At 38.5% G+C, this 23,155-nt stretch overlaps 1 protein-coding gene across 6 annotated transcripts in view; it reads right to left on the bottom strand.

Moving 5' to 3' along the window:
• Positions 1-23,155, bottom strand: part of EML4 (EMAP like 4) — a 167,695-nt gene that overhangs the window by 31,962 nt on the left and 112,578 nt on the right. For 4 of the 6 annotated variants that reach the window (XM_087774918.1, XM_087774919.1, XM_087774920.1 and 1 more), the window contains 6 exons: positions 22,440-22,568; positions 19,883-19,908; positions 19,401-19,433; positions 7,792-7,915; positions 2,490-2,639; positions 932-1,001 (listed from right to left, as the gene is read on the bottom strand). In XM_087774918.1, the coding sequence (XP_087631044.1) occupies positions 932-1,001; positions 2,490-2,639; positions 7,792-7,915; positions 19,401-19,433; positions 19,883-19,908; positions 22,440-22,568 (532 nt within the window). The remainder of the gene's footprint in view (positions 1-931; positions 1,002-2,489; positions 2,640-7,791; positions 7,916-19,400; positions 19,434-19,882; positions 19,909-22,439; positions 22,569-23,155) is intronic. The other 2 variants (XM_087774921.1, XM_087774917.1) reach the window with 1 other exon arrangement.

Raw genomic sequence — 23,155 nt, 5'->3', positions numbered from 1 at the left:
GTCCCCTAACCATCACCAACCACTCAATGAAAATCTCCATAGTTATATTTCATACAAGTCCTATCCCAAACCAGCTTAGCTTCATAAATGTGAAACAATCACAAATAAAGTGGGAATTAAGTTGGTTTAAGGACAGCATTCACCATAGAAAGTGACAATAAATCATCCCACTGACGGAAAAACAAATCAACCAGCCCTAACAAGAGATTCAACAAATGTTCAGTGGAAATCATAACAATATCTATACAAAAACACCCACACCAATTTCTTACAAAATCTAAGAAATTGAGTTGAACATCTGAATAAGGGTTATATTTAATGGGCTTCTACACCTCATGGTATCTGTCTTTCCCGCCCCCGCCTCTTTTTTTTTTTTTTATTCTGTCTATAATTTCATTAAGACAATCCAATTATTCAAATTCTGACAGAGTTCGCCAACAGCCAGGGACAAGAGCATTTAAACACACTTGCTCTCAAATGAGGCAGTTTGTAGGAAAGCTTGACACACCTTCCATGAATTCTCAAAGTTGGGTTCCTCTCATGAAGCCTTAAGAGTACACTGACCCACAGAACTGGGGACTTGTTCTCCTCTGGGAGAAGGCTTATTGCAAGAAATGTGACAGAAATGAAGTGGCCTTATAAATCAATTACAAGCTTCACATTTACTCGCAGAATTAAAATTGAGTTTCCTATGTCACAGATAAAGGACTTTATGAGCTTCTGCTCTTTTTGATGTATGGCTGAGTGCTTAGCTGTTACTGGGTTTTGCTAGAGATATAGGCTGTTACCTTAGAAACAGCAAAATATCTCAGTAAATGCAGTGCATAAAATAAACTGCAAACAGAAGGTGATGATGAGATTAAGAAAAACCAAAACACTTTTTCCTGATTTTCAAAACAAGATACTACTGCTCAACAGCTCTATTACTTACCCTTCCATCTTTATCCACTCCAGCTAACTGTCCTGTTGCAATTCTAATTTTGTCTGGATGAACTGCAAGACTAAGACAGACAGAAATATGACTTGCTTTTGCTGTCATAGGTCTTCAAAACTGAGAGGTTTTTTGTAAATTTTTTTTTCCTTTCTCAACAGAAGCCCATGAAGACACTTATGATCCTAAATCCCACTTTCAATGAGACAGCTTGAATGGTTTTCATCAGACTATGTCATTATACATGGTACTAATGGGTCAATCCGGCTCTTGCGATGGCTGCTGGCACAAAACCAGGAGTGCCAGAAGAGCTACCTCCACATGTGCTCTGACAAATCTAAGGTTTCCACTACATTGGGAGTCCACTGTAACAAAATATTGTCTCACGATGAGCTTCCTAGACGTAGTTATATGCCGTATTTATAAACACTAGAGCGTATTTTATACCTAAACCTACAGATAGCATGAGCCTGTGGAAAAAACAGCTGAAAAGCTGGCTGAGGGCTTGTGCACCCAGGAGTCAGGGATTACTGCCACTTGAAATGAGTTACTGACATAACTGTACTAATGAAATTCTCCAGTACGGTGCACTACTAGTGTGAGTAAAAATCTGCTGTTGATTATCACATTTTGCTTTAGAGCTGATGTGAAGAAACAGACTTCAGAGTACACATCCTCTTAGTCCTAGTGATTTTTTGACTGATCATTTTATTTGCTTTCTCTGTAAAATTACAAAGGTGAAGAAAGCCATTGAAACAGAAAAGGGGGAGCAGGGGGGAGCCTGAAGAGGTCAGAGTGATGGACACCAAAAACATTTACAATCCAGTCTGGTTTTTTAATGAAAGTGAAGAACACAAGACTGACAGCATTCCTCCCCCAGGAAGCAATTACAGTTATCAAAGCACAGCCAGGAGAAAAGAGGTTTAGATGGCAACTCTTCTCCATTCAGATAGAGTAGGGAGCTTATGTTCACCACTACATTGTGTGTACTACTCTTCAGACTAACATCGTAAAGTCAGCAACTGCCTTTGCGCCCACAGTGATGTTGGCTTCAATTTCCCTGCTTCTCTTGTTTTGTTTTGCAAACATCTTTCTAATTTCCCGGACAGTCTTAATACTTGGATGGGTACTTACATGTATTAAAAAATGAGAAAATTATTGCTCAGTTTTCCATTTGGTTTTCTAATTCTCCTTTATGACTACACATTTGCCATACTGCCTGTACATCACTGATTTAGAATTAGGCTGACAACAATTTTTAATTTCTGGGACATCCATTTCGAATAATTTACACTAAGATCCTTTCTCTAATCTGGCACTCTTAGATTGTCTACATGTCCTGTTGTTTTGCATTTAAGCCAGAAACCCTAAGCATGAACTGCTCTAGCACCATTCATTTGCGTAGTGTTTACTACAGTGAAATCTACTGGGACTGATGAAACAGAAAATAACTACAATTATGATGACATTAATGAGCTCAGACATACAGTAGGAAAGAATAAAAAAATAATTTCTGCATTATTACACACATACTTACATGCAAATGTTATATACTAACCATTTAACGCAGTCTGTATGACCCAAGTAGTGTCGCTGAGTTCTCTCCTCATAGTTAAATAGTACCACCACTGACGCTATGAAATATACAATTTCTCCGGTAGGAAGGAGGTAAACATTGGCTCGACAGTCTCTTCCACGATACCCATATCTATACATATATTTTTTTTTTTTTAAGTCAAGGTTGTCACAATCACTGTTTACCAGAAAAAAAATACCAATCTTTTTTTTTTTTTTTTTTTTCTCCTTCAAGGATTCCTGGGGAGCTCTCACGTCAGCAAATGCCCTTTATGTTTTTCCTCTGGAACTATAGCACAATTTCAGTAACACAGTTTAGAAAAAAACAAAACAAAACAAACCCCATAAAAATTGGACTTCAAGAAACCAAATCCCTTAAATAGCGATGCTCATTGAAGCTGAAAATAAAATATATAAGACACACTGAAGTAAAAGAAATACAGCGTTATCATTTTATAAAAACCTCCATGTGAAGTTTCATTAGGTAACAGCAGGACTCACTGTACTGGCTTAACATTTTTTACAGCAACAGAGCTGTGCATCTGCACCCCAGGCACCAGAGTATTACTTCTATTTGGCCTTTTAAAACAAGCGTGTGAAAATTCCTAATGCCCTTCAGAAAAAGGCAAGCTTCTGCACAGCAGCTGCCAAGTTCAGGAAATATTTCTTCAGACTGTTTTAGAGTATTTTTTAAAAAAACAAAACTCAAAAGGAACTGACACAGTGAAAAATATTCTATCCAAATCTACCCAAAATATATAAAAAGGATGATTTTTCTAGGAAACTTGCATGACTCCTAATGACATTCAGAAGTTTTACACACTGTGAACCAGCTTTGGTTAGCACTGATCAAATGTTATTACAACTCGTTATTTTTTTTGAACAGGTGCAATTTTCTTCACGTGGACTTTTAATATGGCTGGCTGCCTGTATTTCAGTTCCCAGGGTCACTATGTACAATTAACATCAAAATTCAGACTTTAACAGTAGCCCTGTAGCCTCAAAAAATACAATTTTTCCTGTTATGTCTTGCATTTCAGAGAGCTCCCCACTACAGTGCCAACTAATACACCTGCAGCAGCAAGGAAAATATGGGAAATACATTAAGTAACTTTAGCTAAAGGATTCTAGCCTTAGGCCCTGGTTAATCAGGTAAATAAAAGGAAGTCAAAGACCCACAAGGAGAAAGCTGGATGGATGAAGCTGGCTCTTTCTCACAAATGAAAGCAGGTGCAGTAGTCCAAGTCTGGGAGTATCTAAACTGACATCTCCTAAGCTGACAGCCTGGCCTCTATTCTTCCTGGAAAATGGCTACCAAAAATACCACCACAGGGCCACCTCTCACCCCCCAAAATCCCCCACCACACTACCTTTCCTCTTTTGCAGTCCCAGCAAACCACAGGACTGCTACACCACAGGAACACTTGCAAAATTAAACACATGCGGTAACTAAATAATGGTTCAAAGAGAGACACTGCATTCAGTTGTCAATTAAATCTCTTAAGAGTACGGAAAACAAAACAGATTTATATCTTGCTGTCTTCTGTTTATTACAGAAGAACACAATGGCTCCTCTGAAGCAGAGATTATTCACTGGCTTGCTTAGCAAATGGTATCGAAAGAAATGCTGATACAACACTATGCTGAGGGCAGAAAAAAAAAAAGGATGCCTCTGTTTCTCCTCCATCACTATTTACTTTGTAATTTTTCCTCTTTCTTCTTCTTTTAAACACTGATGGAACAAAAAGAAACTCCAGAATGGCCTTTTATAAAAAAAAAAAAAAAAAAAAAAAAACAAACCGAACCAAAACAACCAGACCACTTAGCTTTCAAAAACGATGGGCTACAAACCAATGAAAATATTTTTTTTATCCTGAAGCATGAAGAACGCTATTCTAAATACCTTCTCAGAGGAGAAAGGCAGATCTTGTTAATCTGCCGTATACAATACAGAGTGTATTGATAAGGATTTATTAAGATTGACATCTTTGAACATTCATCCTAGAAAAGTATTAACGATTTACGCAAACATGCCTTTCCACAGCAGAATTCTACCATGCAAAGCTAAGGCTAAATATTTTGGCACCCACCACTGAGCTCTGGCATTCATGAGGCCACAAAAAATGGTTACGTTTTCTCAGTCCATTCCTTTCCTTTACCCCTCCTACATAATAAAGTACCAAAGAGTGGCTGCATTTGCTAGGAGTGTGTATTTTAGGAGCATTTAAAGGAACAACCTGTTTTGTGGGAGAAATTTTTTTGCTTTCTTCATTCTGCATCCCAGACTATCTTGAGAGAAAACGAGAGGGGTTGTTGCTCCACAGCAGTTCTTCCCTTCTCCACATGCTCAGAACGAAGCAGCAAATACATTAATACAATTGACTGTCTCTCTATATAGAAAAAGGGCTGCCACAACTTTGGTGCTTAGTTTCCACTAAATTTCAATGTTAATCTTTCAATGAGACTGATGTTTCAACCAGGGAAATTTCAGAGATAGTTGTCTTCATATCGTGACTCTTTCTCACCAATTACAAGGACTGTTTTGTCACATTTGATATGCTTAACAGCTTTTAGGTTTGGGGTTTTTTTGTTTCTAATTGGCTAAGAATAGCCATGGCCCTCATGAAAAGTGATCCACTGTACACCAGAATTCAAGAGTATATTTACCACTGACTTAAATTATTCTTAGAAAGAAGAGCACCAGTGCTAAAAATAATCTTATAAAATGGAGTCAGAAATACCCTCCAGAAACTGAGCTACTATACCTTGGGAGAAAGAGTCTATACAACAGCAGCAGTGACTGTGACCTCTGTAGCTGCTAAATAAGCCCATTTCGCTATTACTAGGAATGCCAGATATGCTTTAACCAGTTCTGAAGTAAGTAGGAAAGACTGCAGTACAAAGCAGGGATACCCAAACAAAATGATTAAATTTAAATGAAATCACTCAGGAACCAGACACAGTGAAGAGCTCAGACTTCCCCACAAGCTACTTTATCTTGCCAAGCAGCTTAGGCATTTCTGCAATTGACAGTAATCTGCAGGGCAGACAAAAGCTAAGTGCGTTCCACTGAGTCTACCGTACTGCATATCGGCAGTTGAATATACCTGCAGGACATGGACACAGTTCATCTAAAAAGGATATCCCTCTCCCAGACCGACCAACCAACCAAACCAAAAAAACCCAAAACAAAAACCCCACCCCAAGAACCCTTCTGTTCTTGCCTTGAAGTTGTTCATAGTTGATCAGCATCTTCCAAAACAGTATTATTGAAGGAAAGCCCAATTATAAACAATCATCCAGAAGGCAGGAGAATTAAAGGCGTTCAAAACAAAACTTAAAGACTGAACAATTCAACACTCAATTGACCTTTCAGTTGCAAAACACTGACATTACTAAAATATTCTGTGAATCACTGTCCCCATGCCTTTTTAATAAGGTGTACAGGCTTCAGTTTGCCATCATATTTGGAAGTTATGGCTGGCTTGCAGATTTCTTCCCCTTGCTAAACCCCTGCGTGAAGTATGAAGTACAAGATCTTCTGCTGCTCTATCTTCCTGTCTCCAAAACTGAAGAGCAATTTTGTGCAACTCAAATTTTACTGCCTTTTCCTCATTGTTTTCTTCACCATCGTATCCAAAAGATACCCTACAGTCATAAATATACTGGTCTGATTTAGGATGACATTTCCTCAAACAGATTCTAAAAACATATGGACAGTCTGTTTAGACTAGATTTATTTCACTTTAATTAGTCCTCAGCAGGAAACTGGTTTAACCTGAACTTAAGGTTCTTGGACATTAAATAAGTGTGTCCACACTGGGATTTGCACCTACTTAACTAAGGGTGTGATTTCATGATCAGTTTTCATCAGTCCAAACTGCTCACTGCTGCTGAAAAGGCAGATCTGATCTTCCTCCAGTATGCCAGTTCTACACCTTGCATGTTTGTGGGGCAAATCAAATTAATGAGTTGATCCTGCTGAAAGTTAACTCCACAAAAAAAAAAAAAAAAAAAAAAAATTCAGCCAGATCAGTGACTGACCCAACTCACTCCACAGTCATATGAGTGCCAGCATCAGCACCCAAGAGCTGTGACAGTGGGAAAGCTGGGCACCACAGCTTTGCAAAGCACAAATAAGAGCTCCATTTTCCTTTCAGTCAGACTTTTAATCCAAAACTTTCCTCCTTTATGGTCTAAGCTTCCACAGTCTCACTGAATAGTTCAGAGGACATGAGCTCCACAGCTGCTCTTCATAACCAAGTACCCAGCATTATCTGTTTCAAACATCTACTAGTTAATAAAGGCAAGAAAAATAATACAGAACCTTCTTTCCTAAAGTGAGTAACAAGGGGTGGCTTAAAATATGTGTATGTCTTAGTCACTAACAGATATGCTGAGAGAGGTAAGGGCAACCTCTGTCTGTACATATCCTGACATATGACAGTGTATCATCAACATTCCTAAAAATCCTCCTGCTTTCAGCAACATCAGAAGGATCAAACTTGAGATTATTACACCAACTCAAGTGCTGCCTAGACACGTTATTTTACTGAAGTACTAAGAAACTTACTTATACAATCACAGCATACTGGAAGAATCTGCAGAGATGGGGGGGGTGACAGCAAGACCCAAACGTGTGCAAAAGCACATCTCTTATAATGAACTTAATGTCTCATCTACTAAGCCTGAAGAATTGTTGTCAGCCACAGACCATCTCCATTCTTCAAATGATAAATTTATTTAGTGCATTTCATGCAAACTAGTCTCCAAGAAATTAACCCCTTCACTTTGGAGCTGAAACACAGAAGCAGTGCAAATGACGTCTGCTTCTGCAACCCTCGTTCCATAGATAAGGACAACAAGAAATTCAAGATCTCTCATAGCTCTAAAACCTCCTAAAGGTGAACAGAGATTGAAAACTAACAATGTTTCTGAACGCAAAGCCTACATAAATATAGTGGGAGGCAGAGGGGGACATTTCTGAAACTAACTCTCCAAAGACACTTTCTTTCACACTAAAAATAAATCGCAATTAGTTTCAACTGAAAAACAAACAAACAAAAAGTACCACTTTTCTGTGCCTGCATGTTTTGCAGCTTAAAGTCATACTATACAGTAGCTACAAACCATTTCAATTGTTATATTAAATCGAATTTTTTTCTCCACTTTCAAGTAATTTTTACCTCTGAACAGAGAATACACAAGACCAGATTCTAAAGGAAAAAAAAAAGGCAAGACAAGACAAAAAGGGAACAGCAAGTAGTTACTGATATCAAGGATACACCCACTCCAGTTTTAACTTTTCAGGAGGCAGCTCTGTCCTAATATCATCATAGTTTTCTACATCAGAAGGAATGAACATTGTGATTGGTCGACCTCGCATGAACATCTTGATATATTCTCCCTCTGTTGAAACAAAAAAAAGCATATTAATCATGTGGCAAGTTTACACAAGAAACAAGCACAAAAGAAACCAGTAATAAGCACAGAGATGCAAATAACACTTGTGATATAACAATTACTTTTGAAATGAGAGCTTGGTAAAAGCCCAGATTTTTTTTTTTTAAAATGGAACACTAAAACACACACGCGTGCGCACGCACATAGTAAGCGTTAGTTGAATTTGTGATAGAACAGACTGAGCATGTAACGTTTTACACATGCAAATTAAATTACAAAGGCACATTTTAAATTCAAATTAAAATCTGAAATTGAATAAATAAGTAGTCATAGAATCACAGGATAAGGTATTTCAGGTTGAAGGGGACCTCGGGAAGTCTTTAAGTCCAACCTCTGGCTCAAAGCAGGCTCAGCAATGAGGTCAGACTAGGTTGCTCAGGGTTTTGCCTATTCCGGTCTTGAAAACCTCCAAGGATGGAGATGGCACAACCTCGCTTGGCACCTGGCTGTCTGCCAGCACCCCTAGGGCCTTTCCCACAGAGCTGCTCCCTGCAGCCCCTCTGTCCCCAGCCTGTATCCCTGCCAGGGGCTCTTCCTTCCCCCAGGTGCAGGACAGGCATTTGTCCTTGCTTAGTTTTGTGAGGTTCCTGCAGGCCCATCCCGCCAGCCTGCCCAGGTACCCCTGGTTGGCAGCTCTACCCGCCAGCATATCAGCTGGGCCCCCTGGTCTGCTGTCATCTGCAAACTTGACAGTGTACTGTGTTGCCTGCTCCAGGTCATTGCTAAAGATGTTTAACAGGACAGGTCCGGGACAGACCCCTGCAGACTCCACTTACTGGCCACCAGGTAGAGTATGACCCATTAACCACAATCCTCTGAGGCCAACCATCCAACTGGTTCTTTTACCCACCTCACTGCCCACCTATCCAAACCATAACGGCCAAGCTAAGACACAAGGATACTGCAGGAAAAAGTGTCAAAAGCTTTGCTGAGGAATATAATCTGAAATTATGTATCATCACAAACTAATACACTAACCTGAATTATTAATTTATTGAAATCATTCCAATTGCATGCTATTGCGTATTGCATCATATCCTGAAGAACGGAAAGAAGCAACAGCTTCTGACTCCAGCTGTAACACTGTCTATAGTAGTGACAAAATACATGTGTGTCTCTGTTGGGGCATCTGAGCACTTCACAAGCCTTTAGGAGTTCCTTTTCAAGGAACATGAGATTATTTTCCACCAGAGAAAACTAATTACAGAGTAGCTGAGTGGCTTGGTCAAACACATTAGCTAGGCGTTGGAAGGTAAGTCATTTGGATTTAAGGAATACACAATTGCAACTAGAATATTAGGTGCCCTACAGGAGTCTTCCCTTCACAGTATGATAATAATCATTTTTGAACTTCAGACGATCAGAAAAGCCCTTGGAGACTTTTAAAAGCCTTTACACCCTACCCACACAGCAAGACCAGCACTGTACTGCTGTTTAACTATGATTAAATCAGGCCTCAAATCCACAAGAATTAATGCCAGCCTCCAACGCTGCTGACACAGGAGTTTCATTTCGTAAAGCACTGATGACAAAGACTCAAGTATTTCACCGATTCTTGCATCAATGAAATGGTAACTTTCTATCACTCTTCAATTAATATCCATTGTTAATGTAACTAATATCATAATTCCAAAGTAATATAGTATTCTGCTGTGAATCCGGAACTCCGATATTTTTTATGAGTAGGGATTTGAAAATCACAGCAGACAAAGGGAACTCAGAGTTTCAAACCAAAATCTAAATAGTTGAGGAGGACTGGAGCAGAAGAATAGCTGTGAATTAGCGATACAGTATTAAGAAGTCTCTAGTCACATTTGATGCAACCAATATTGAGCTCTAAAATTAAGATCTTTAAACAATTACTTGTATTTCTTTCAAAAGATAAGCATGAGGCAAGACTTCCCACAAATGCCCACGGATTGCTTGTAAGTATGTCTCCAATTAAGCATAAGATTATTACTCAGACTGCATCAATGTGCAATCTATGTTTTGCATTCCCTAAAACATCTAAAATTGAAATTATGAGAAACTCAAACTTATTCCCACAGAATTACAGCTTAACAGCTCAAGTGAAAGTTGGAGATCCAAAAACGCAAGAGAAAGCAGATAATTTCAGTGACAGCAGAAGCAATGTAGACTCCAAAATAGTCTCTTCCTTACAGAAACATTTTAAAAGATGCAAAGATTGAGAAATAATCAAAGTTGTAAGCAAGACCAACCTCAAGCCAGGGTCTCTACGTTTTCCTGAATTTGAAATACCCCTACTATACAGACTGCAGAAACATATTCTGTCTCACTGCAGTCAGAAGAGAATGAGAGAAGAAAAACCTGCAACTATGTTCATCCACCAAAGATATAAAGCAGTCTTGCACAAAGTTTGGAAATGAATTCTTGACACTCAAGATCTTTCTTCCACAGCTAGACAAGACAGAAGACCGACAATCATCAGTCTAATAAAAAAACATGGTAAATATTCTAGGTTATTTAAAAGAAGTATTTTTGATCATAGAGAATTTTATCAGAGTTGTATGAAATTCTGTGGAATACCACCCCAGCTCTGAAAACATCGGAAAGCCCTAGCTTTGAATACAGCAGTGATGATCCTAGCACACAGCAATGACTTGGACAACATTGACACATACAGGAAAAATCTACGGTGACCAAATCATATAATATGTTCAGTAACTCCTAGCCAGAGAAAGAACTACCCACGAGCTTGCATGGTTTTAACATCACTTGTCACAGCATTGCTCAAACTTAACTAGGTCGATGAATCCATGTACCCGAACATAAGCTAGCTAAAAGTATTCTACTACATGCGTGACACTCACTCTGAAGATTTCACGCCACATATGGCTTAATTTGTCAAAAACTTCTTTTTCCCCTTAACACGCTGTAGTTTGATTTCTTGATGCTTAATAGTTTTAACTTTTTTTTTTTTTAATTGTTTGGTGAAACAGATCACACTTTAGCAAATTTACCAAGTTCCCAGACTTAAAAGATACAATCACTCTGACTCCTTTTCCACTTCTAGTGTGCTCAAGTCAACCTTCTGAGACCAAGAATTCATTTTACTTGAATTTTGTGTGGCTTTTGACCCTGATAGTACATTTACTCTGCACTGGAGGCAAGAGAAGGGAATTTTCCTACAACAGTCCAAATATAACTGAAAGCTAGTGCAAAAAAAGACACAGGCTCAAAAAATAATTCCTGAACAGAAACTGTAATAATTAAGCAATGTAAAACTAACACATGCATAAAGGCTTTTCCTTATTTAGAACATTAATACAATGAAAGTTGAGCCATTTAAGTCCAGTATCAAAAGAACAAATAGCGAGAAGATGAAAAACAGTTGTCCCGCTTCTTTCTAAGAACAAATACAGCTCCTTTGAACGAGAACTCTGTGAGTCCATCCACTGACAACAGCAGAAAACTTGCCTCAGATCAAATATCAAAGAAGAAAATCACTTCCCAGTAGCTAAATTAGAAACAACAGTTATTTTACCAAATGTGCATTGCTTAGTTGCATTGCTGAGAAAAGCTAAAGATCAGTGTTGTCACTAGTTTGACACAAATGTTTAGATAATTACTCCCAACTAGTAACATGTCTCATTTTTCCACCAAAATATTTTTTTCTACTATGTATTTTACAGAGGTAAAATAACACTGGCCAAAACCAAGAGTAACGTATTAATAATGACCTTTTATTAAAATCTGGCGCTCACACTCCTATAAATTAAAGCACAGCGTAACCTGAGTGTATTTAGAAAAGACCATTCGTTTGTGCAAGTCAAATTCTTGATTTAACATTGTGCTTGGCACTTCTGGTTCCAAAAGATCAGTGCAAAATGACACCACAAATTTAGCATCAAATTTCTCATTGCTTCTTAGAACAGCGGAGACAAGCTGCAACTGAAATTCATATGGATGGAGCCAGTTGCACCTGTCGGACTCTGCAGATGAGAGAGATGAAGAGTCCAAGAGGAATTCAGTCAGGTCTTTGGCCAGAAGAGAAGAGGCTCTCCTGGAGCTCAGGGAAAACACTGTCTGCAGGGCATTCAGATACAAATTAGCGCTCTGAACCTCCCCATTAAAGAACGAACATTTTTTGCTTTTATTAGCTAGCTGCATGTTATTCAAGATTACTGTTGAAAATACATATTTAACACACTTGTTAGAGAGACATAGGCTAGGTATAACTTGATTAAGCCTCGCCCTACAGAAGAGGAAGGATTAAAAAAAAAAAAGAGACAACCCACTGAAAGATTTTTGCCTAAGACTGTAAATTTCCTTTCGTCAGAATAACCTGTAGGGCAGATATAATATTAATGCAAAAATCTTTTTAAATACTAGAGAGGATGGCAGCATATCAACAAAACCATTCTCAAACAGCAACTAATTCCCTGAGGCCAAATTCTTGTATTTGCAAGTTAAGAAAACCAGTGATTTAACTCTTTCATAGCATACTGGCTCAACTGAATGCTCAAGAGCATTAGACTATCTGTTTCGTTCTTGCATTCTCACTATTCCCAGGTACAAGTAGTATGTCTAAGACTTTTTTTCCCCCTCACTTGATCTTTTGGAAGAAAAGAGAGTCTTGGTCATCTCATAACAAATACAGAGGTAAGGGGGTATAGGGGAGATAAAGTCAGAAGTTTTAAAGAGAGTGAGGGGGGAAAAAAAAACAGCAAACAAAAAATCCTCAACAATTCTGGTATCTTCCAGCCTGAAAAGTAGGTATGAAAGTAAAAATTCTCTACCCCATATAAAGAGATGTTCAGACCCCACTACCCACTGTGCAGAAGCATTTGAGGGGGGAAGGGGCAGGACGGCATACCTGAAAGGATCTTGTTGCTTGTAAAGTTAATTAATCTGCAACTGCAGATGTCCTATAAATCCTTTCAAATATGGATCAAACAAACTTCAGAGTACAGTTGAAGCTCTGTAGATAGCATACCCAGGTGCCATGGATTATCCACGTCACACAAAAAGGAATAGCTCAGGCCCAGGGTTGCTACAAAAGGCAGCATCAAGTGGATGCAGCGCTCTGGCTTCAGGGGCCAGCTCTTTACCGGGAACAGCTGTAGCTGCTTTTCTGCAGCTTTGAGCTCAAATTCGCAGCCCTTGCCAAACTCTGCTTGGCTCCGCAATAATTCACCTCTGGAGTCTCAATGATCACTTTGCACAAGTGCCAGGGGACACAGGGCCAGCACGCCCAATTTTTGCTCCCAGGATCGGCTCAGGCTTATTAGCCTCACATGGGAACCCTCTGGGTGTGCTGGACCCAAGCAAACTCCATGCAGGTCTCAGTTCTCTGTGGGATCCCCAGAGGTCTGGGGAAAGTACTAACTCAGCCCCAAAGATGCAGAAACACTTGATCTGACTACACCATGGCTCCAGTCAGCTGAAGGGACACAAAACATCGCTCAGGAAGAGTGACACAAAGACAGAACCTAGCAACTTGGCAAGGGCCCACCTAAAAGTGGATTTGAGCACCGATCAGCCACGAGGCTCTGCAAACCCATGTCATGAGCTGGAGGAACATCACAGCTGAGCCCAGCCTAGCCCAGTCCAGCCCAGCCTGACGGATGCACAACATCGAAACCACAAAAAAGAAAAAGCATCACAAAAGTAACAGTAAAATTCAGCTTCAAACAATGCCTATTAATCCACTCTTGGAAGAAAGTGTAAAACCCAGCAATTGAGGAAAAGCAAGCTGGAAGACCAATGAAGAACACTGCAGGTGATAACAGATAGCAAAGATACAATACAAACCATCTGAAAGGCTGATATTAGTGCTTCCAAGAAGTCAGCACAGAAAGACTCATGCAATGCCACTTAAGCAATTTATTACTTTCCGTGAATCATATTCTTAGGGGAATATGGAAGGTTTTCAGAGGAAAACAATAAAAATAATAAGAACTGAAATGAGCAGAAAAAAAAGATCAAAGAAGTCTTTGTAGATTAACTCAGAAGTATCTACAGAGAAGAGCGATTCAGAAGACACGAAAGCTACTGTTTAGAGCCTTCAGAAATTTGAAGACAGTGACATGACAAAATCAAAATCCTCCTTGTTTCCAAAAAATATGCCTCAAAATGAAATTGTCAAGGAATACACAGTAGTCTCCTAGAAGCATATGACAAGCCCTCATCCTCAGTTACTGATTTCTTCAACAAAACCGGACAAAATATTAGAAGAATGTATTTTATATCATGCTACTCCTCATTATTTAGACAGACCCTGAGGTAGCCCCACAAATCTGTGCTGTAATTAACTGCTCTTCAGCTGGCAAGTGTATGCATAATGGGAAGTCTAATGAGCATGCAATAGATTAAATACACACACACACAGAGTAGATAATAGTCAATAAATAACAAAATTATCTGGTTTTCTACATGGATAGAAGTTTAATTCTTAAGGAATCACTACAATAACCTTATCTTGCAAATTATTAGTGACTATTTTTCAATAGGTCCCAGCCCATCTAGTTTGAAAGAGCGACATGGACTGATGCATCAAAACCCTCAGTTCAGTTCTACTTGTGTTTAGCATCTGAATCTTACCCTTAAAGTGAAGTAGAAGCAAATGAAAAACCCCAAAAGACTCCAACTAGCTTGGCCAAGCAGAACTCTGTAATAATATACAATAAACTACCACATCCAGAGTACATTTATTAATCTGTCTTCACCTTCTAGTTGCTTGACCAGTGAAGTTATGCTTTTTAATACTACAAATAGCTTCTTTCCCACAAGCTTTCTGCTTTCAGGCCTGTGTCCAAGAACTCTGTAGGACCACTAACCTGAGGGACAAAAGCTTAGAAGCCTGCTTCCAATTTAAACCAGTGCTAACAGCACAGAGATGAATACAACCAAATTCAGCCACCATGCCCAGACCATTACATTTTAAGTTACAGTGGAATTAAAATGCAGCTGCAGGTCTGCCATTTCTCACCCTGAGCTATGTGTCAATGCTTGCTGAGCCTGACAAGCAGACATGCACCGTCGCTATTGAGTGCTGGTGCAATGCAAACCAAACAGCTGAAAAAAGCCGATGAGATGAGAGATTTGCCTCGGTTTGGAATGATTTTACAGCTTTGCCTTGTGATTTCTTCATAGAGCTTTGGTTATTAATTTTATATAACTTCCTAAATAAATCATAGTTAAAACCCTGTTTCTGCACATACCAGGTGACATTAAGAATCTAGGTATTAACAACAGTTACCATTTGCATTGAAATAATTCAAGTTTAATATTAAAACTCTAGCTTTTTATTCAAAAGACTCAAAAAGGAGTACTGGACACAAACAAGTTCAATAAGACTGTATCTAAATGCTTCCTACTTAAATAATAAAATCCTGGCTTCACCAAGAATCAATGATAAATATCTCCCAAATACTAATTTGTTTTTCTGACAGTATCTATGGTTTTTAATAATATGCACTGTGCCTGAATGAGAGCAAGCAGCCCAATCATAACGAGATAGACTGGGTCTCCATTTGCCCTCAGGTACATAAGCACCTTCAATAAGCATCTGACAGAAAATCTGTATCTGATGAAAAAACAGATCCAAGGTAGTGATGGAATTTTGCACTCTCAGTGGACAGGACACACTGTCAGCAGGGTAAATTTTTCCATTGTGTGCTTCATGATTGCCCCGTTCTGTGAAGTTAGAACTATAGCACAGTTAAACTAACAGAAGAAAAAGTACTGGAAACTAATAAAGCACAATCTAAAAAGAAACAAACTTAGGAATGCAGTGAATGTTTTTCATTAATTCTTTCACATATGGTTTTTATTGCCATCCAAAAACGTCTAAGTGTCTCTTATTACTTTATAATAAGTGAACAAGTGATTCATATATGGAGTTGCTATCAGTGAAAACCAAACTCAAACATAGAATCTCAGTGAAAAAAATTACCTTTTATCTTAAAATAAGCCAGGTCTTTAACTTCTGGGTATAAAAATATGAATGCTTTATGATTAATACTTTAAAAATGTCTCTGCTGAAGTGAAAAGCAAGATGGCTTTTATAGGCAATTATAAACACCTGCTGGAAAGAATTTAAAAGAATAACTTTAGCTAGTGTCCTTTTAAGGCTACAGTAAGCACCTGTTCACCCATAGCTTTATTGGATTTTCACAGAATTTTAATACCTCCTTAGTACTGGATTTCATTGTGAAAAGGTTGTCCTGATTTTCAAGAATAAACAAACAAATGTTCAAAAATAAGCCAAAAAACCTAAACCCAAAAATCTCTTCAACAAATATATCGAAGTGTGTATAATACTTCCCTCACTGGGCTGGCATCACCAAAGTGTTCCTGTCTGTATTACCTCTGCTTCAGCATATACCCAGATGCATAAAGCTCAGGACTAACCTTAATGGTGGAGTAGATGCAACCCTACCCAAGCGGGAGAGGTAATGGCACGGAGGGAACAAAACTGTGTACTGAGATAGAAGATACGTGACAAACACTGGTAACATCCATGGCCTCGGCGTGGTGTTAAACAGAGGAAACGCAAGCGACTGCCCGCAAGGCGGCTGCAGGCTGCAGCTCCCCATGCTGCTGCTGCTGGCAGGAGGAGAGAACTGCCTAGGTCTTGCTGACATTTACACGCAACACCGGCAGCACGCTCTCTGGGGGACTCCGTACCAAAGTCAATTCAGACATTGAAGCTAATGCCTTTCACTACTGAAGCTCATCTATGAGCGTCACTTCCTCCTCAAGTCTTTCACTTTTATAGCCAATACATACTATCAACAGAAATCACAATGAACGTGCACAGATGGTCACAACACAGATAATATTGCAGTAACTTCTGCTGCTAGAAAAATAAGATTCCAAGAACTAAATGTGCAAAACCATATTTCTCTACATTTTGTGATACACTACTACACTGACATGTTTCAAAGCAGTTTCTTTAATAGCTGAATCAAAAAAAGGAAACCAAGTGATTCCAGGATGTTCAAAGCTATGCAGAATTGTCATCTTCCATCCTATTATCTCATGCAAACACCTTCTGCTATGATAACCTGCAATTTCACTGTGTTTCCAAGCTTATTTTAACGATGTATAAAGACACCAAAGTATTTTTACATAGATTTGCTTTGAAGCTTGACAGTTTGCACACCAGCAGTCTTCCCAAGAGTCTCCTTCACACAATTTCTAGGAAGTGCATTGACACAATCGTTAGCATGGGAGGTGTGTGCCGGTGGCGTACGCAGTGCTTCACATACAGCCTAATGAAATGAGCAGCTAGGGGAGCTGCTGTAACTTAATTAACACCATGTTAAAGACTGCTAGCCTCTAGAGGCAAAGGCTGGCAAGCCACAAAGGAGCGTTAAAGCAACTATAACTTTTCATGCCTTTGGGTTGCAGAACAGGAAGGTTCTGCACAAACAGCACGAGCAAAGGCTACCCTTCATCCCACCCTGCCCAAGACAACTCTGTCCAGCCACACGGGATTTACCTCCAGAAACCACATTAATTGTCTCTGCAACTCTTCAACTTTCTGACTGGTTGGGTCAAGGTTCCAACTGCAAATTGGTTTATTTATGCAGCAACCATCAAGTACAAAACGGGCTAAAGTGACCTGCCCTGAACAGGATGTTGCACTACGGAGAATTGGCTGACTATTGCTAAGTTTATACCAGAAAGGATGGGGGGACCCTCTGCAACTACAGTAACTAACGGGTGGCTACTTCTGTGGCAGCAAACACAACACAAAACCTAACACAGCCTTGCACACACAGAGACACATATGCTAAAAGCTGTCAAAAAATACACTCATTGGTCCATATTAAAAAAAAAAAAAAAATCTTTGGAGGCTGAATCCTGCTAATTGCAACTTCATCCATGTTAAAGGCAGAATGATGTTTTGCCACTACACGGTTAAAATGCTAGTAAATGCATTTTCTATGACAAGACACTCTCTCCATCTTCCACATATGTGGGGCCACTGTCATCTGCATCATATTTCTCTTTCGTTCCAGTTGGGCTCTGAACAGACTATGGCATGACACACATGGAAGGTACCCGTTCGTCATGCAGTGAAAGCTCACATCATCTGCAGAGTAACACAACAGGTAGCAGGGTACACATTGAGGCCACATAAGTTATAGCTACCAGGATGAGAGAACCGAAGGACGGCCCATTCTTGGCAGAACACGTAGAATTGTAGAAGCACATTGTAAGGAAAGAATTAGTATTGAAGCTATTTTAGCTGTATGCAACTTGGCTTTGTGAAAAGTTGTGTTTGGTAGAAAGGGTATTTTTAATATAACAGTTTTGTTTAATTCTTGCAAAGCTAAATTGCAGCTGGTCTGGGCACTACTGATTAGTTTTCTTTTTACAGTAACCGTCGCTGCACATATATACCATTCCACAGCCGGTGTTAAGCAACCTGCCATAAAGAAACATTTCTTCTTTGTTCCTGATGCTTATGCACCCTCTTTCACCCCTCTTGTCTTTGAAGGATGCTCTTGGTAAGCATCAATTTAGAATATTTTTAGATCTGTAATTTCTCTATGAATTAGAAAAAGATAAAGCAATTGGATTCAAGTTGATTTTGCTTTCATTACAACAATTTATATATTACATTCCAAAAAATGTGAGTGGGTTTTTTTTTCTTTTTCAAAGAAAATCCAGAGGAGACCAAAAGCAATCGAACTGTGTATAATGTAATCTTGCCTACAGCACCGAATCTGGAGACTACAGATTTGTTAATTAGCAGCAAGAAAGCATGAGACAGAGCCTCTGTACATAGATATATGTTGTGCACAGCATGCACTTGGGTTACATGCTTTAGTTTTGAAAATGCATGCTTCAGTACAGTTTGCAGGACACCAAAGCAGAGTAGTTTTGCGACACAAGTGGATTTCTTTTGTTGTCACGTCCCACCATGTTCAGATAGGCAGCTCCTTTTCCTGTCTGAACAAGCCAGCAGCAGCAGGTAGCCACAGAATGCGAGATTCATCGGTGCAAAGACATACACTTTACAAGAGACTCAGTTTTCATTTTAGGAGACTACATTAAAACCTTCAGTCTCTGTTCTTGTCTAATCAGTGTGTATATGTTGTAATATTGGAAAGACAGAAAGCTGAGATAAAACAAATCTTTTAGTTGGCAGTTCTTAATATTCTGATATCTTAGGCAACAATGCAAGAATTCTAGAACCGTATTTGAACACACATTCCTCTCTGAGGAAATTACGCATGTAGTAATTTATTTTAGACTACCCCCAAATAATCCCCACATAGATTGCAACGTGCATATGCATATATATTTCCATAAGAAAGCTGAAATATTTATTTAAATGATCAAAGTTTTTAAGAGATCATGCACTGATGCTCTTTGATGGTGAAAAGCCAAATAAAAGATTCGTGAGAGCACTAAATTAGAAAGCGACCAACGGGCATAGCTTAATTCTTACCTTGGCTGTTTTTTTCACGAGTTGACATTTTTGCTGGTTATGGGACAGAAATAAAATATCTTAAAACTACTTCTAAAGTCTCACTCACACCTGCTTGGATGAAGACTGGCACATACGTCAAAACTTTAGACTTGTTTTCATAACCTCTCTCTTTATGCACATACACACAGAGAAAATAATAAAAAAACGTTTTTTGTTTCACAAAAGTAAAATGAATCCTCCCACCAACCACCCAAAATTTCAGTCTTTCCTAAAGATCCAATTTGAAGAGGCATTTCTCCGTAATTTCCAAGATCCTTATACAGGTCTTGAGTAACGTTTGGCCAGGAGAGTTCTTGGAGTAATTATTAATGCTATTTTAGCTCTATATCCCTGTTTCATAAGCATACATCCCAATGTATTTATTTACAGGAAATACTATTCAGTCAAAAGAAAATCTTTCCAGCTTCCTCCAGTATTTAAAAATAAGTGATTTTATTTACCTTGGCTGATGATGACATCTTTGTGCCTGGGGAAAAATTCAAAATAATATCATTAATAATACGTGAAATGCTTATCAAGCCAATACCACCTAGTTCTTACATATTATTGCATTTGGCTATCTCATCAGATTCTGTGTACAGTGTAACTGTCGTACAGGATGCTAAATAACTAATCCTGGTCATCATAGTGCATTTTTACCCATATATTATTTTATGCAGTTCACTGTACCTTTCAAGTAACTTGAAGTCTTTGGCCCCATGGCAAGGGTTCCTAAGAATTACTGTGACAACAACAAAATACAAAAAGCTTTTAAAAATAAATTATGAAGGGCTTATTCCTTGTGCATGGAAAATTCCATTTTGAGAGAGCAAACCTGTAATAACCAAATGTTTTAAGCTGCCAAACACCCTCAGGCCTGCATGCAAAGCATTTAACACCTGTCAAAATAAGCTGTCAGCACACAACAACACAATTTTTTCTAGGAATTAACCCTGTTGGCCACATGGATTAAATGTAAGCAAGTTGCAGTTTCATTTAAACTGGATCCACACAGCATTACTGGATGCACAACACAAAGTCTTCAAAGTAGCACAGTTGAGATGTCTCTCCTCGCCAGAACCGGGAATGAACTACTCACAAAAAACCTCAATCGTCTTTTGTGAAGAGGGAAGAAATAGTAATTTCCAGCATCAGAGCTACTTCTTACCAGAATAACACTCCTTGACAGGAGAATGTATTGCATAAAATAACCTCTTGAATTCATTTGAAATTCAGCAGGAAGGTATGAGTGGCATCCAGTATTTTTAGCTGGATGGAGGTCAAGTTTTTGTAACAGTGACAAAGGGTCAAGCATATGCATAAGGAGAGTCATCTCTGGCTATTGGTAGAATCACCCTTCACCACACTGCCAAAGGAAAAATTAAAACTGGATTCCCAGTCTTGCCTGAAAAACACTAAATGATGGGCTGCCATGGGAACCCTCTTACTTCTTATGGCTTTATCAGACTGATTTACAGCTCAGTGCTGGCTTAAAGACTGAGCTTACTAAACGAAGTTCATATCCTGGGCTGGTAGCGTAAAGCATATGTAAAACATTTCTGTCCTGGGGCCCACATTAGGGGCTGAATTCTACTCCCTTGCACAAGACTCGGGTAACTTCAGGCAGATTAGGCCAACATTTCTTAACTGTGAACGATAAATGCAATATAACAATATGTCTTTGCACGATACCAACCAATTCTTTTAGAAACTGGGCACACAGGATGTGAGTAAGAAATGAGCATTAGTGTGTATTGCTCTTGAATGCAAATAGTGCTTTTATTATATATCTGAGCATAAGAACAAGGTACACAAACAATACAACACCCAGTCTTCAATCATATGATGGTCTACATTTGATAATGGTGGAAGCTTTATTTTTTGCCAAATACTTTAAGATACAACAGCTTCAGGTTATGAACAGACAACTTTCTCTAACAATAATTAAACCTAATCTTTCCTTGTCCGCTCTTCTGTTAGACACCTGTTTTTTTTTTCTAGATTAGAGACTGTAGAAGGGCAGCATTTAAAAGTCTTTTAGAAAATAAGCAGAATCACAGGAAAATGAAACAAGATACCTCTATTTTGACCATGCCTGAACCAATATACAAAATGTCAATAAAATTTATTTTATTAGCAAATTTGAAATATATACCACATTGTGACAGATACTTCAGTAGCATAACAAAAACCAAGAAAAGAAACTTGATAAGTAGAAATCAAGACAGAGGTTTTTTTCATTCCAAAATATTACCTAGCAGTACCCTGCTATTATCTAAATTGCCAAAGGGCTTTTAAATTCCAACACTGAAAACCAATTATAAAAGGAAAAGAAATACTTGCGAAATATATAACCCCTAATCCCTGACACACAGCACTTCACTGCTCTGCAGAACTCTTCAGGCTAACCATAAAGTTTTTAGTAAACGTGCCGATATCCACACCTAAGATTAATTTAAGATGTTTTTGTTCCTCCCATTCCTAGGAAAGAAGGAATGCACTTGTACCGCTCTCGACTCTTAAGTATGTATTTGACAGTCTTATATGCAAGCTAAGGAGAGCACTACAGACACGATCATAAAAAGACTGGAAATTACTCTGAAAGGTCTGAAGAGCCTTTCTTTGTCAGAGTGGGAGGGGTTTTCAGGTAGTTCTGCCTTGGACCAGTTAATAGCTATTTGAATGGCTATTTGAATGAAGATTAATGAGCAGATGTATGAAATCTGCAGATGACATCAAGCTGGGAAAAGCTACCAGCACGCTGGGGGATCTTGGCAAATGGGAGAGGGGTCAGTCAGAAAGTCAACAAAACAATTTCAACAAACTCAGCAAAATTTCAACAAAGTCAAAAAAAGAAACTAAGTGTGTGAAAACAAAGTGGGAAGCTGGCAAGTAATTACTCCTACAAAGAATCAAATGGTCTTAGCATATACACAAACAAGTTCACTAAAGTTATGCAATTTCATAATATTTTGACTCTAAAGTTCACTTGCTTTTATGTACCAAACTGATACATACTTGTCTGCATTCTTTGCCACTTTTGATATTAATTTAGATGTTGATGCTACTCTCAGCAGCTTGTTACGACTGTCATCCGAACTCTCCCAAGCACTGTGAGGTTTTTCAGCAGTCAAGGATTTCTTTATGCTAGAAGAAACAAAAATATATTTTAAAATGACAAGATAATAAGACAATAATAACTGGAACTGGTATGCAATGGACAGATCAAGCAGCAGGAGACAAAAGCAGAGCTAGGTCTTCCTTCAAGCTGAAGCATGAAACAGGAAAAAAAGATTAGTCAAAAAGTTCTAACTGGATGAATGAAAACAATTGAGCAAGACAGTTGCCAAATGTTTTATCCATTCCTTTCCATCTCCAAATGCTCTTACACAAAGACTTAATCAAAATCACTCTATACTTCATTACTATATTGCTAATGAATTACAAAAGTGGGAAAAAATGAGGCTACAGTATATTAGCCTTAAAGAATAAATTATTTAAAAAGTTACTTAAGACTGTAACAAAGAAAAGCAGAATTTTTTTCCCTGATTAACTGTTCACCAGTTTTAACATACTGATTTCTGAGGCAGAACAGCTCTGTCAGATTATAGTTTCATATGTCTGTTTTGCAGATAGCACATTCTAAACCACATTAATGGCTTTAATCTTTTTGAAACAACTGTCTGCAAACTTCTTGCATGAATAAGGCAAATTAGGTTTGACCCAATTCTACA

The sequence above is a fragment of the Nipponia nippon genome, unplaced genomic scaffold (genome assembly GCF_047370975.1).
Source record: "Nipponia nippon isolate SJK-2023a ecotype South Korea unplaced genomic scaffold, ASM4737097v1 scaffold_4, whole genome shotgun sequence".
NCBI lineage: Eukaryota > Metazoa > Chordata > Aves > Pelecaniformes > Threskiornithidae > Nipponia > Nipponia nippon.
The sequence above is the reverse complement of the archived record's forward strand: the minus strand, read 5'-3'. Positions and strand labels throughout refer to the sequence as shown.